This window comes from Trachinotus anak, unplaced genomic scaffold (assembly GCF_046630095.1).
Source record: "Trachinotus anak isolate AG129_WGS33_773 ecotype Australia unplaced genomic scaffold, CSIRO_AGI_Tana_v1 ptg000015l, whole genome shotgun sequence".
Classification (NCBI taxonomy): Eukaryota; Metazoa; Chordata; class Actinopteri; order Carangiformes; family Carangidae; genus Trachinotus; species Trachinotus anak.
In genome coordinates, this window is record NW_027273866.1 from 6,731,406 (window position 1) to 6,746,473 (window position 15,068).

The 15,068-nt window shown below is 41.7% G+C and overlaps 1 protein-coding gene across 5 annotated transcripts in view; it reads right to left on the bottom strand.

Annotated features, from left to right (window-relative positions):
* The window catches only part of pacrg (PARK2 co-regulated), a 122,116-nt gene that overhangs the window by 50,550 nt on the left and 56,498 nt on the right, over positions 1-15,068 (bottom strand). For all 5 annotated transcript variants that reach the window (XM_071498025.1, XM_071498029.1, XM_071498027.1 and 2 more), the window contains 2 exons: positions 8,853-9,024; positions 2,752-2,901 (listed from right to left, as the gene is read on the bottom strand). In XM_071498025.1, coding sequence (XP_071354126.1) covers positions 2,752-2,901; positions 8,853-9,024 — 322 coding nt within the window. The remainder of the gene's footprint in view (positions 1-2,751; positions 2,902-8,852; positions 9,025-15,068) is intronic.

Below are 15,068 nucleotides of genomic sequence, written 5' to 3' on the forward strand. Positions count from 1 at the left end.
AGCCGTGCAAATCACATTGGAGGAATTCCTACACTATTCTCAACATTGTCTCTCACACACACATAAACACACACACAGCTGATTGGCAAAAGGCACAAAGCAAACAAAAGCTGGGAGAGCTGATTCAGGAGACAAAGGGGTACATCAAGGACGATGATACTATGTGATTGCTCATTATTGTGCACTTCAAAATGACGCATTAATCTGACAGTGGTGAGAATGGCAGTTTGCTGCCTGAAGTTAAACAGACATATTTTTTCTCATTGAACAAAGGAGCTGTTCCTTCTTTGGAGGCCTGGATCCCAGAGAGACTGAGCATGAGTGTGTTCTCCTGGTCAGAGGTCCAGTGCTCAGTCTGAGTGAAAGGACACCCAAGGGTCCATTTTGGAGATGGCTGTTAAGTTCCAGCTCTGACCCTGGAAAAATGGCCCAGATAAGGCCTGTATACAGACCAATTTAACAGGTCACAACCCTGTCTCAGAGTGGGAGCGACACAGCAGGAGTGTGTGAACACAGCCTAGGGGATCTGTCCCATGATGAGATGCTGGTGATATCTAACTGTAGCCCTGACCCTACAGCACTGGCTGTCAGCCTATTGATTCACAGCTCGAACAACTGGTGAGACAGGGACAGAGTCAGGTTGTGTAGCCACAACTGGGACAGTATGCGATTGTATATGTGTGTGTCTGTGTGTATATGTGAGCCTGTAGTAGTCGTCTGGTAGAGCATTATGTGCCTGGGGCTGACAGACCTAAACAACAGTGAAAAGAGAGACTGAGACAGAAAGCTGGGGCCTTCATCCACACTGAATCCAACAGCTGCAAATGGGATACAACAGATCTATTCATGACAGATGTAGACAACTGTAGATACACACACACACACACACACACACACACTTGGCACATACTGGACAGTGGCCCCGTTGTGGCTAAGGAGATAAGAGGGATGCCATGCAAGCTCCGTGAGTTACAGTGTGGGAGAGCCAAAAGGAAATGTTGCTAGACAGTCCTCTGTTTCTTCTGGTGTGTTAGAGCCTGTCTGCTGAAGGCAGCACACTGGCTCCTGTTAAGACAACCGCCTGAGCGTAGGATGAAGCTGGAGGTGTATATAAGTAATATTAGATAATAGATGGACTTCAATGAAAGCTTTGATATTGATACAAACAAGTCACATGAAACAGAAGAGAGACAAAGACAAAGCCACATAGAGGTTGAGAGAACAACAACCCCTAAAATATTTGCGTATTAGAGAGAAAGAACACAGAGTTCTGGTTCAGACAGTGTTTAGTCCCTAAAAGAGAAGCATGTATTCTCTGTATTTGAAGTCGTATCTTTCTGTGGTAGCGGGGAGTGGGTGGTGCAGGACATGAATTGACAGCTCATCTAACACTAAAGCTCAAGATGGAGAAAAAATAACACTAGGAAAGATTCTTTCTGTCTATGTATCTCTCTGTCTATCTATGAACGTATATATATGTGCTTACATAGTTAACTATACGTACTTGTAAACTTTCTGTATCACTCAGCCTCAATTCTAGGACTATACTTGTTTAGCAGATTGGGTCCTGTGCTTTGGCAGCTGTATGGACCCCTCTCTGACCCAGCCTGGTCTCTCTGGGAGAGGTCAATAGCAAGGATGTCTGCCAGGTGAGAGGTTGGCTCTGGTTTAATCGATGCCCGCCAGTGGAGGACAGACTAGCGGGCAGGCAGGTAGACAGGCCCGCACAGTATGTACCAGGCAGAGATAAAACTATACCTGGTGGGGTTCACTAGCCAACTGCTGAGCCTGCGCCGTAGCGGAGAAACTCACGCTTCAAAACGGTTTAGGGGATTGATTTGACAGCTAATTTACAGAGGAGATTTGCATAAGGCCACGCGCTAATAAGGCAGGCTTTTCTTTTCCGTCCTTTGTCTTTCCCCGCTATCTCTTTTGGCTTTCTGCTTCCTTTTTTAGACCTCAGCAAATAGTAACAGATAATGTAAGCGAATTAAAGAGACAAGAGATTCAAATTGGATATTGATTATGAGACTAAAGCCTTGTGTTTTCTCCTGTTAAAGCTCGTGTTTGAATGACTGATTCACAATGTCACTCCTCACATCCTACTGATTGTGGTGAGTGGTGTTTGGGTTTGGATGTGCCTCTATGCTTTCAATAGGCCCACATCATGTCACCACATGCTAAGTGCTTTAACGCGGCCACACAAAGACCCCAGTCTATCTGATGCCAATCTCCCCAGGTTCAACCAGGTGGGGGCTTTCACACAGAGAAAGGACAAAGTCTCGTCCTCAACAGTCCTGCACAATGCAGCCTGAGTGACAGCAGGCAGGACAAAATGGAGCTTCGCTGTCAAGTGGATGTTTAAGTGAAGGAAGGAAAACGAGAAAGGATTCAGAGACAGGATCTGCCAAGAACAGAATAGGCAGAAAACGGGATGTTTTCTGACTCAAGGTCATAAGACTTACAGCCAAGCAAAATGACATTTACCTTCTGAATTATATTTTCCAGAACTGAGCAGTTCTGTGATATCTCCTGGTATATCCAAGCCACAACCATAAGACACACAGCCTTGTAAATGCTTGCTTTTTTCAATTCACTGACATAGTAGCAGAACTAGCACAAAAAATGATTTATAACACAAAGGGACAAGCTTACACAATGACTTTTCCACAAAAGCATAGAGACACATCATGCTGACACACCATCTGTCCATGAATTAACACTCAAACATTTGCATGGCTGGAAACTCACTGTTCATGTTCTTGAAGATGTTGAGAATGGGGAGGATCTGCCTGTAGTAGGGCACCAGAGCCTCTCCCACCATGTCTCCAGACATCACCAGATGCTGCAGGACTTTAAGCGTGGTGCAGATCACCTGACGGTTCCTTGTGTTCAGGGCATCTGGAGGGCAGGAGAAATGGCAAAGGTCAGGAACGACAGCTCAGACAATTTTTAAGTTAGCTTTTGAACCAGGTTTTGGAAAGTAAACTAAAGGTTGTTTGTTCAGGCAGGTGGAGGTACAGTAAATGAAGAGCAATTCTGACATCTCCAACTATACTGTACATACAAGTGGGCTTAACAGACACACTACAATTACATTGAAATCTCAAACCCCACACTTTTTCCTTCCATTTAAAGCATTTCCTTTATCGCTGGGCTTTGATTTAGACTGGCATGTCTGCAATCAGTGATTTCAAATGCACTGGGGAGGCAGGGGTAAGTGAGAGCCAATCACTGGTCTATTTGGCCTACAGCTGCACTTAACTCCATCTCCCAGTGATGGAGAGAACAAAAGGGAATGACGGTGGGAGAGATGGAGGGCTACAGAGATCAAGAGAGACAAATACAGAGAGAGAAAGTGGGAAAGGGGGAGAAACAACAAAAGACAAAATGTCAGAAAGAGAGATAAAGAGATGTGACAGGCAGAGGGCAAAGGCTTAAAAAATAACTGTGATTAGCAACTAAGACTGACATATTTTTTTGTTCTTTACGTATTTTTTATTTGTGTTGTTTGGGGTTTTTGTGTGAGCTTCTGCATGAGTGCTAGTAATTCCTTTTGTGCAAGCTGTCAGTCTAAAACAGCATACCCCTAGTTAGAAAAACACACCTCAGCTATTTTTCTTTATGAAACCTTAAACTGTCATTTGATGCCTACTTTCAGAAAAAGAGAACTGTAATGGCATCATAGCACCTATTTTGCCAGTAAGCACATACAGCAACAAAAATGAAAAGCATGAAAAAACAATTTCAAAAGAGAGAATCAACACAAAGGGGAGAGGGGAGAAAAAAAATGTGGCAGCAGGTAAAAGAGCGGTAGAAAAGAGAGAAAAAGTGGGGCTTTTGGTCACATCTCACTCTCACAGAACAAATGACAATAGACATATCAAAAGAGACCAGAACAACAAAATCCTGAAATGTGCTGATGACGACAACGCTCAAGTGCAATCAAGTGTTTTACAAACAACTCTGAGGCAATGCTACTAATCTGCTTAAGCACCTGTTGAGCCAGTAGCATAAATTCACAGAAAAGCACAGTCAGCTGCTGTGTTGACGTCCTGCATTTTTTACTATCTTATCTTCCTTGTCCACTGCAGGTCATGTCACAGCATACCATAGCTGTACATACAGTCTTTGCTATGCTACTAAACTGATGCTAGCGCTACTTAAGAGATATTTCTTTTTTATTTGTTTGTTTTTCACTTTTGATGCTGATTTAAATGCATTTATTGGTTGGACTGCTCCATTTTCAAGCATTTGATGCAACAAGTATTTAGTTTGTCCTTAATGACAAAGTCACTGGATCACCAACAGATGACTTTTCGCTAAAAAACATACAGTAGAAACATACTTGTTCTGAGATTTTTATCTTTCCACCAGAATACCAACTACTCACTTTGTGATGACTCATTTGAATAAAACACCCACTAGTTTGCTCCAATGATCCAACCTGTGTGTCTGCGCCGGATGCAAAATTACCAGCCAGACGAGTAAGACGTATTTCAAGGTCAGGAAAATACAAAACTGTCTAGCTTGTGCTGGATGTAGCTCTGGAATGTTCATTCTAATCTAAATGAATTCATGACTGTTTCTTACAAACCAATCAATAAAATCAATAAATACATCAATAAGGTATCAGTAAGAGCAGCAAATACATCCTAGCAATTCCAATCCCTTGTACTATATTCAAATTGACAGTGAAGACTGACTGAGACAGACCGAGAGCAACAACCCTAAAATATTGTGTGACAGTTAGAGCACTCAGTGAAGAGCATAATGCATCCCCAACTGCCTGTGTTAAAACAGCTCATATGCAAATAGGAACTATCACAAGCACACACAAATACACTTGAAACAGTCACACATTGATACACACACAATCACACAGACATGCACACGCACAGGCATTCCAACACATGCGCACACGCACACACACACACACACACATTATCAGCAATCAGACAAAATGTCAGCCTCAGTCATAAGCACAGGCAGAGCTGAACATGGCAGCAGCAAAATATAACAGGAAGCTGATAAGTCAAAGGTATAAAACATTTTACTCTCTATCTATATTGCATTTATGGGTGTATCTATGTAACTATATCTAATGTGTATGTGAAAGAAAATGACGACTTGCACCAGGTCCATTGTTTTGTGTCTGAGTGTATGACGTCTTCGCCTTGGCGTGTCTTTGTCTGTGTCACTGATGGTATATGTGCACGTGAGTGTGTGTGTGGCCTAAACGGAGGACCAGCGGTGGAGATGATGCTGAATGAGCGAATGTATTGTGCTTTATGCCATCTCTCCATCTCTGCCTTGGTGCCTCCACCAGACGGAAAAGATATCTGCCATCGCCGAGATAAAGTGGGATGTGGAATGACAGGAATTTCAAACCTACATAACAAACAATGAAATTCTAATTACCAACCAGCGCAAACAATTTTCCCTGCTGTGACATTTGGACCACAGGACTGTTCAATTATTCATTGGCGCTCTTGCCTTGCTGAAAAAAAGGAAAGAAAAAAAAATTAAAAGAACAGGGGAGAAGGAAGCCGAGGGCCTGATATATTAATGCTGGTATAAAACCTGTGTTGGGACAAATCTGAATAAAGTAATCATCTATTCATGCTAGAACCTGTTTCATATTCAGTGTGAAAAATAAAACAATAGTGACCTTGTATTCTATTTCCTGTGAAATGTCAGAGGTAGGGTGACACGTTGGAGAGTTTAGCAGTGAATTGTTCTCACTCAGTGTATAAATACACTTTTCAGATCAGAAGAAGATGTTCCCGTGCTGAGGCGTAACTGAGGATCTTCTAGTAATGAAAGTCTCATTTTGGTTCAAAGCTGAACAAATGTTATGCCAATCAACTGAGGCTCAATGGAGGCATGTCTCTGAATCCTCCTCCCTATTTAAAGATGCCAGAAAAACCCAAACCACAGCATTTCAGTAACAGTTTACCCTTTCTCTATAAATCACCACAGTACCATTTGGTTAAACAGAACTTTTTTTGTTAAATTTACTGACAAAATCTCAGTAATTCATAAAAATGATTGGCTGTATTCTTTCTTCGCACTCAGCGTTTTTATTAGTTTACCATAAATATCTTCAATTCTTTTTTTCACCCTTGACGTAGTCTCTCTAGTGTGGGCTGAAGACGACATGGCGTACAGTAGGAAAGAGTTCAGTCTTTAAGTCACAGAGGACGCGTCTCAGAGTATAATGTCAGCCACAGCCTTCTTCATTGTGTATTCTCATTGGGTGACCTGCAGTCATCATCAAAATTCACCAAGGCCTGACGTGACTCAGTCTCTCCGCAGATAAGAGCCTGCCAGCCACATTGAAGATGTATTAACGTCAGAGGAGAAAAATATATATCTTGCCATTTTAAACTGCAGACGGCTTTTTACTTTCTTCCTCTTTCCACCATCCCTCCTTCTTCTGTGCTCCATAGAAAAGTAATTAATCTGCAACAGAGACACGGACTGGCGGCTTTGCCTTGTGGATGGCGAAACAGGCCTGATTTTTAATAAACCAAGAAGTTAATAAGGAGCAGGCCATTCAAAATTCCATTATCAGTGCAAAGTGTGTGTTTTCATGAGGAGCATAACCATCACCTTTGATCCTCCCAAAGGCAAATGACCAAAACTGCTGAGAGGTTTGAATTTATAAACTACTGCCAAAGATAGCAAGTGGCCTGGTGACTCTGTGTATAATGTCTAGTCTTGTGTAAAGCGGGTGCCTCCTGATAAAGGGCAAAACTTACATTAGGCTAGCAAAACATATAAACTGTCTGTGAAAAGATGATGATAAATCATCAACCTGCGTAACAACAGTTTGCATTGGTATGTCATGGAAATGATCAAATTTAAATAAATTCAATACATTTTACTTGACTGAATAACTGATTTTCTCATTATTTAAGAAATACAGTCAACAAGCAAAGATGTGGTACCATTCACGCAAACACAAGACTTTCAATGTGTGAGTTTGTAAAGTGTGTAATGGTTAAGACCCTGCAGTGTGTGTTCAGTACCATACGTAGCGTGATACCACACTGTGCCAGGGTCAGTCTGTCAGTGTCTCTGTGTCTCCCACAGCCCTGCCTAGTGTTGGCCGTTACGCCCCCCTGCCTCCACAGACATCCAACACACACACATAAACAAGGAACACACACACACTTACACATACACACCACCAGCCAACTGCCCATGACATGAACACTATCCCAGGCTCACTGGGCGCCACTTAAAGGCTCCCACTTTGAAACTGACACTCCACTTGGCAGCAGCGCCCAACAAAAGACGTGTGTGTGTGTGTGTGTGTGTGTGTCAGAGTGAGAGACTGTGTGTCTCTGCATGTGTGCTGAAATTTTCTAACAAAAGCCACACTCTGCATTTGTCTAACTTCACTCTACCTTTATCCTCCTCATGTTCGCCACACAAGAAGCCTTTCCTGTCCACATCACTGTAAATTCTGATGTCTATTTTTGAAGTCATATACTACTTTGCCCTGTGACATGACCTTTCCACCCACCTTAATCTGCCAACTTGTGTGTGTGTGCAGAAAGGTGTCAGTGTGGAAAGGTAAGGAGGCACAACATGATGACACAGTTAAATGTAGCACGTCACCACATTCATGGCAGATTATCAGGCGTGCTTTTAGAGCCACCTTCTTCCGGCAAATGCAACAGCAAGGACGCTTCGCCCTGAGGGCTGATGTAATAATAGGAACAGTATGACTGCGAAACCAAATTAGGACTTGTCACAGGACTGGTTGTATGGTAATGTTAGAATCCGTTGTCGCGCGAGTGTGTAAGACAGGTGAGTCTATTCCTGGTAAAGTATGTTGTTCTATTTTAGTTACACTCCTTACCACTGCAATGTTTTCTGAGAGGGCTTTGAAAGTGCCATTGTGTGTAATTATTCAAAACTGTGTTATGACATTTTAGATATTATTATGATGCATATTAATATTCGTAATATATCATATATGAGAAATATTAAATGATTTATAATAAAGCTATTTATTCATTTCAATATCAATTTATTATCAAGTATTTTCAAGCCAGGCCAATTTTGAAAAAAATTACAAAGAACATTTTCTGACTTTGAATAACATGAACCTTTAAAGATCAGGTTTCCATCAACTACACTCTGCCTTTTTTTAATTTGTCCCCACAACCTCTGTGTGTTATTAGCATCTGCCATTTATTTAAATAAGCAGCTAGTTAAAGTTCATCAGCTACTGGGAATGCCTTTTAGTCTTGGGATTTGTCAGCAGACAGAAATCTAAATGTAATGATGCTGTCATCAAAACAGTGAATAATGAAGTAATGGCTTGCAAAAATATTTATTTATTAAGGCTGCAATTAAATTCTAACCAAGGAGATTATGTGGCTGTCAATCACTCATAAAATAACAATATTTACTTATAGGAAGATTTGCTAAATGAATTCAAATGAATAAGACACTAGGGCCATTTTGCTGCCAAAGTTAATTAAATAGTTGCTGTATCTTAATATTGTATAATGCTGTGTGATTATACAACATATCTTAGTATTGAAAAATAATATCAAGTTACCGTATATTTTAAATGCACTATTTTCATCTTTGGTTTCTCTCTCTTCATCACTTTCTTTAGAGTGTCATGGCAACATTTAAACAATATTCTAATTGCATTTAAACTGAAATAATATCAATAATTTAAGGTGTTCCTTATGTCTTGTGATAACCAGATATTTCCCCTTCAGTGGCAGGGAAACAGTGAATGTAAAACAACATCAAGCCACTTGGGAGAGGAGCTGTGATGTGTGTGATATAAATCGTGAGTGCAGACACCTTCCCAGACTTACTCTTGATAGGGATGATGAGCTGGGGAATGACGGGCTGGATCTTGGGGCCTCCATGCTCCAGCATGTCATGGACTCCCTGGCGGGCGAAGAACTCGTACGGATGAATAGTCTCACATAAGCCATCAAAGAACAGAGGCAGGTAGTGGTGGTAGTCCAGCTTCTCGATCTCCACCTCAGGACAGAGATTTACATTTACATTAAAGACATTATTAACTGCTTCTTTAATCCAAAGAGACAGACAAAGAAAGAGTAGGAGTAGAGTTTCTGTTTTAGGCTCAAGGCATTTGTCAGAACATACAGCTGAGTCGTTACCCAGCAGCAGGGATGAACTTTTGTTTATTGGACAGTCTCACTCCCTATCTAGATCACCTTCAAGCTCAATTTTATTCACACCTTTACACAAAAGTGAACACACAGGGAGAGACACAGCCGATGAAAATCATGTGTTTTCCAGGAAATCATTTATTGCCATAAAGCTCCCATTCATTTCTTACCCTTTCTCTTTGTTTGTCCTTGGCTTTGCACAAAATCTAGGACTAAAGCTCTTGCAGCCATTTAGAACCCTTACAGTTAACGCATTCTCACACACACACTAGCCCACATATACCCACATACACAATGGCGGGGCACAGCTGTTCAGGAGATCATGACACAGTGGCATGTGGCATCTTGTGGGCTGACATGTTAACACCTGTTTACAGCATTTTCAGGACAGACAGAAAGGCGCACACACACACAATTGGCCAGTAGATGAAGACAGTCATCCAGCTACAGGCCACAGGCAGGCTTTGATGTTGTTTGGCTGAGCGTGTGGGTAGTGTGTGACACATTAAAGCAAAGTCTTTCATGTGTGTAAGGCCATCAGAGGGATGCCACTCAGATACACTGGGGTGGAAAGAACAGCTGACCAAAAGGGGCCTGTCCTTAAACCTTGTGTGTGCATATGTGTGTTCTGAAAATGATATAAAATGTTACATGTAGCCATAGCTGATGAAATATCTCTGGATTGGATCTAGTTATTCAGCTCTAGCAGTGCATCCCAGTGGCACTATTGTTGAGCTAGGGGTTAGAGGTTGAAGGGGTGATTCTGTTTTTCATGTAATGAAAGGTAATCCCCTTGGTGTAGAGGCAAATAGCCCCCAGCAGCCAGCAGTCAGAACCATGAGGGGATACTCTCGAGTTCACAGTCACACATACACACACACACACACACACACACACACACACACACACATACATATACTTATGCACACACAGACACAAGCATCCTGCTGGGTCACACTAGTCTGTGCTGAAATGTCACCCAGGCAGTGACACTCTGTGCTTTCAAGTCCCCAGCCCTCACCCAGCCGCCGGTCAGAGTCAAGACTTCAAAGCAGGGTACACCCCCCCCATTCCTGCTGCCAATCCTCCCTGACACACGTCTCCCCCCTGGGTAAACATCGAGATGGAGAGGAAGAGAAAAAAAGATGGCAAGATGGAGCGATGGCAAGATGGCGACAGAGAGCTCACACTGTTAGCACAGAGAGACAAGGCTGATTGCTTTGAGGCAATTTACCAACCAACCTTGACCTTTCCCTGCGCTTGGTCAAGATCATCATTGTGAGTCAGTCGGGCTGGAGATGAGAACAAAAGCAAACATGAGCCCAGAGAGAAGGGGAAAGAAGGCACAGAGGGGTAGAGAGGGCGAGGAGAGGCAAGATGACACTACAGCACAGCATTGCCTGCTTGCCAGTGGCAATCAGTGGCACACAGAGACACATCACGCCATAAGCTGCTGTTTTGAATTTCTTTCGCCACAAAAGCAATATATGCAAAGTAATCCTACAACATTAACCATTATGTTTTTAGTGGTTATCAATCTTTTATACTTTATATTTCATATCAAGTAAACATGCTTATGTTATGTTATCATGAGCTATATGTATTTCTCTTTGTTAGAAATACTGTATGTAGAGAAGGTAAAATAGCTGTTTGGTAAATAACTAAAGTGAATATTCTTTGTATGATTTATGGATATGATGAATCAGTTTCATCAACACAATAAGTCAAATTACATAAAAAGGATAAGGTTAAAAAAATAAATCATTAGGCTTAGTAATAATAGCAGGCAGTCTTGTATGGCACCAGTGCATGATCCGGTCTCACATTGAGGCACAGTCACGATCTCACCTACCATGTTGTAAACCGAAGATGTTGAGGGAATAATTACCTGGGAGCATTAATGTGGTGTTGCTGTGAGGATGAACTCTGTCATGCTCTTAATCAAAATCACATAAACAAGCACTCAGGGACTGGCTGAAGATTCCAGTTAACTGTCAAGGAGTGGGGACAATCAGCAAACACCTTTACACACTCACCCTCTTACATAGTGCATACACACACACACACACATACACAAACACATTCCCAGAGAATCTTAATCAGCAGCTGAGCTGAGCGGTAACTCTTGCATCCGTTATCGATTGTCCGCCCAGGTTTGTTTGTCTTTGGGTGCCTGTGGGAATCCCCCTGGAGTCCAGGGAGTCAATGAGAGTGGAGACTATCAGAAAGACTCAGCCAAGTAGCAGCAATTAGCCCTGGGACACAGACCTGCATGTCTCCTCTGGTCAGCGCTGCAACAGCAGACACACAGCAACAGACTAGACCGGGAGCAAGTGTGACGAGAGCCTCTGCCCATTAAACAAAAGCATCAGAGGCCCCTGACAGGCAAAGGAGACCAGGAGGAACCACAACAGCAGGCTGCCACTTTAAATACACAATGGCTGGACGTGACTGTGTGTGTGTGTGTTTGTGTGTGTGTATGTGTGTGTGTGTGTGTGTGTGTGTGTGTGTGTGTGTGTGTGTGTGTGTGCGTGTGTGTGTCTGTGAAGGCTTGTTTGACATTTTGAGAAAGTGAGGACATTCACTTCCCAACAAATCTTCAAAGGACTGTTTGAGGGTTAAGACTTGGTTTTATTTGAGGTTAGAATTCAGGGTCAGGGTAAGAGTTAAGGTTCAGTTGTGATGATTAATTTTAGGGTAAGAGGCTGAAATAGAAAAGATAGCTGTGCAAAAGTGTGCATGCTTGTGATTGTGTGTGCATGTTTTTCTCAGCTTGCTTGGCCCCCTCAAATTTTATAAAACCACACTTAAGCATTAGCTTGTGGGTCATTTTGGCTACCATAGCGATACCATTTGTTTGGGAATTTCTCCCTCATCGAGCATCTTCTGATCTAACAATGTGGGTGAGGGAGGTGTAGGTGGAGGTCAAGAGCCCTCAACAAGTACATATCTTTCTATAACTCTGCTTTCACCTGACAAAAGCTACTTCTGAGCACCCAATCAAATCCCCCAACTATCAGATCAAATCCCTTTCTCAATGATTCTACACCCACATATTCCACTTCTGTCAGAAACACATAACATTTCAGAAGCTACAACTGCAGTGTATTTGAAATGCAACTGCCAGCAAATTTCTGTAAGACAACAAAGGTTAGATCCTGGGATCTAACCTTTGTTGTCTTACTAAAAGCATGTGTCATAGATCATGCAAGAAACAGGTTGTATGCCAGCTGTTTGACAATGATGCTATTTTAACTGATGATGCCTTAATGACTTGACCTGGATTCAGTCTTCTGTTAACACAAGCACAGGTTTCTGTATTTAGATGAGCTGGCAGATGAGGCGCTGTCAATTATTTCAGCTTTGAGAGGGGGACAAGCTTCCTATTGGTGCCACTCATGCTGTGAGTCATTCATTACACAGTCACTACAGGCAAACAAACATCTATTAGCCCTGCTGAAACGGTATTATAGAAGACCAAAGAGGAATGCAGGACTCACATATGATGGCACGTAGACAGCGTGGCGTGCATCTAGAAGATATTTACACCCAGGAACGAGATATGCATTGAAAGAGCTACATGTTATGGGGATGCAAGAGGCAGGCATGAACCAACAAGAACTGAAAATAACATTACATACCACAACAGAATTCCTGTCAGTCATCAGTGTTATCTTGACTGCATGTTGCAACTTTGCTGTTTCTTAGAAACCATGTCCGTGGTTCTAAAGCACCATCTGTGGTCAGCATATTCTAGATTTGTTTATGTAAATGAAACTCTCCTGTAATAAGAATTGTGAAGACTTGACACTAAACTACACTTTTTGTTGTGGTATTTCTGTACATGTATGACATGACAGCATTCTTCTTTCTCACACCTTTCTGACACTAACACTGGCTTCCTGCTTCATCTAAGGATCAATTACGTAAAGTGCTGCAGTTTAAGAAGAGTGGAATATTTGCAATCTATCATCACGTATGATGCTGATGTATTTGAATTTTTAAGAGTAAGTAAGCCTAAGTAATTAACTGCAATCGCTGTTTAATTTTCCAACTGTGGAAGCCAAGGCTGTTAAATGAAAGTAAAGAAACTAACCCACGAATCAGTTCAATGAGTAACAGCTCAAATCACCATGACTTCAACATGAACTTTGTGGATAGCAATATCCCCATTATTAATCTGTCTATGAATTGGTAGAAACACCATAAAAGTAAGCTTTTGGATGCCAAAACTGTTCCATGAGGCCAGCCCCCAACTCCATTCTGTGCAGCTGCAGACAAAACAGTCTGGACATGAAGTCAGTGAAGTTAAGCAGTCAAACAGGACAGACACAGAAACAAGTTATTCAGCTCCAGATTCCACCCATTTTGTGGAAAGACCTTGTGAGGATTTAGCTTTCAATGTTTGTCTGCTGTGACAGTGACAACAATGCACATTGCAAAGTGGTACCATCATGATGATGTTAAGAACAGTCTGTGTGCATGAAACCTTTCAAACTTTCTGTGGTATTGTAGGGTTGGCTTTATCCTAAAAAATGACAGCTGGTTCCCACCTCACTGCAGGCTGCAGCTAACCTTAGCTCTTAAAACCTCACTGGACCCTTTTCTGCATTCAGAGTCTGGTTCTTCTAAAAGATGTACAGACATGTTAAAACAATGGCAGCAAAATAGGTCCCGGTGTTACTCTTGACAAACAAGCTGAGATACAAATGTTGTTTTTTTATTATCAAATAAACTGAACTAAGCTGAAAAGCATCCTCTGTGGTTGATTCAAATTTATTTGGAATTTATTTGTTTGTGCTTGTGTCTTTGGAAAGAAGCTTTTATGGCAGAACCTCCCAGAAACTTTTCATGAGCACACTGCACACAACACATAGTAATAATTTATTCATCCTAATCCAACCTGATTTCCAACTGTGCCACAGGTGCACAGCGCACCTCTGGCCACAACATTTCCAAAAATCAGTCACCATGCTGTGTGCACTCAGTGTGAATATGAGAAAGGATAAAAATTGAGAGAAAAGAGAAGAAGAAGAGAATTTTTTGACTTTCTTGGAGGTCAAAATAAGACGAGCAAGACTGGAATAGGCAAACGTTAAATGAGGGAACGAGGAGTGAGTCACTTTCGCTATCTCCCCTGACAGCTGTTTCCATCTAACAAGCATGCAAATATGCTCAATTCAAAGCACTAGTAGTAGAGTGCATGGTGTCAATTGAAATGATACCTAACACATGCTGGATGAGACAATTTTGGGGCTTCAAAGACGGTTCAAAACCAGGACACAGAGAGTTATGAATCTTATGTGAACCTGCCTCACACGCACAGACACACACACACAGATACACACACACACACACACACACATACACACACACATATATACCAACACTGAGATTAAAAGAATTTTATTTAGGCACACAGTCACGCCAGCAGTCCCAAATGGTGTGTTAAAAGCAGGCGGGTGTTATTAGAGTAAGAAACATGAGCCAGAGTAATTGAAAGAGTGACCCTGTAGACAGTGTTCCTGTTGGGATTGTGCTTCGGTTAACGTGGTTAAAGATGAAGAGAAATCCTGTAGATGTTCTTGTTAGAAATTGTACATGGTGGAGCTATTTCTTTTTCTCAATATAGTCTTTATCACACAGTAAAAGAACTATGTAAGTCTTCCAGGATGCTTAAAAAAGTTAACATGTCTCTGAATAGTCACCAACAAAGTTTAAAGATGCCTGACTCTGCTGTAGGCTGTTTCTATGCAGACATGTTTTCTATTTACCCAAACTGTCATCATCAAAATTATTATTAAATCTGTGTTTCTGTGGTTTCCTTGATGACATAAGGAACAAAAAAGAACTTTGGTTTGTTCTTGCACTCCCACTGAGAACCCATCACAA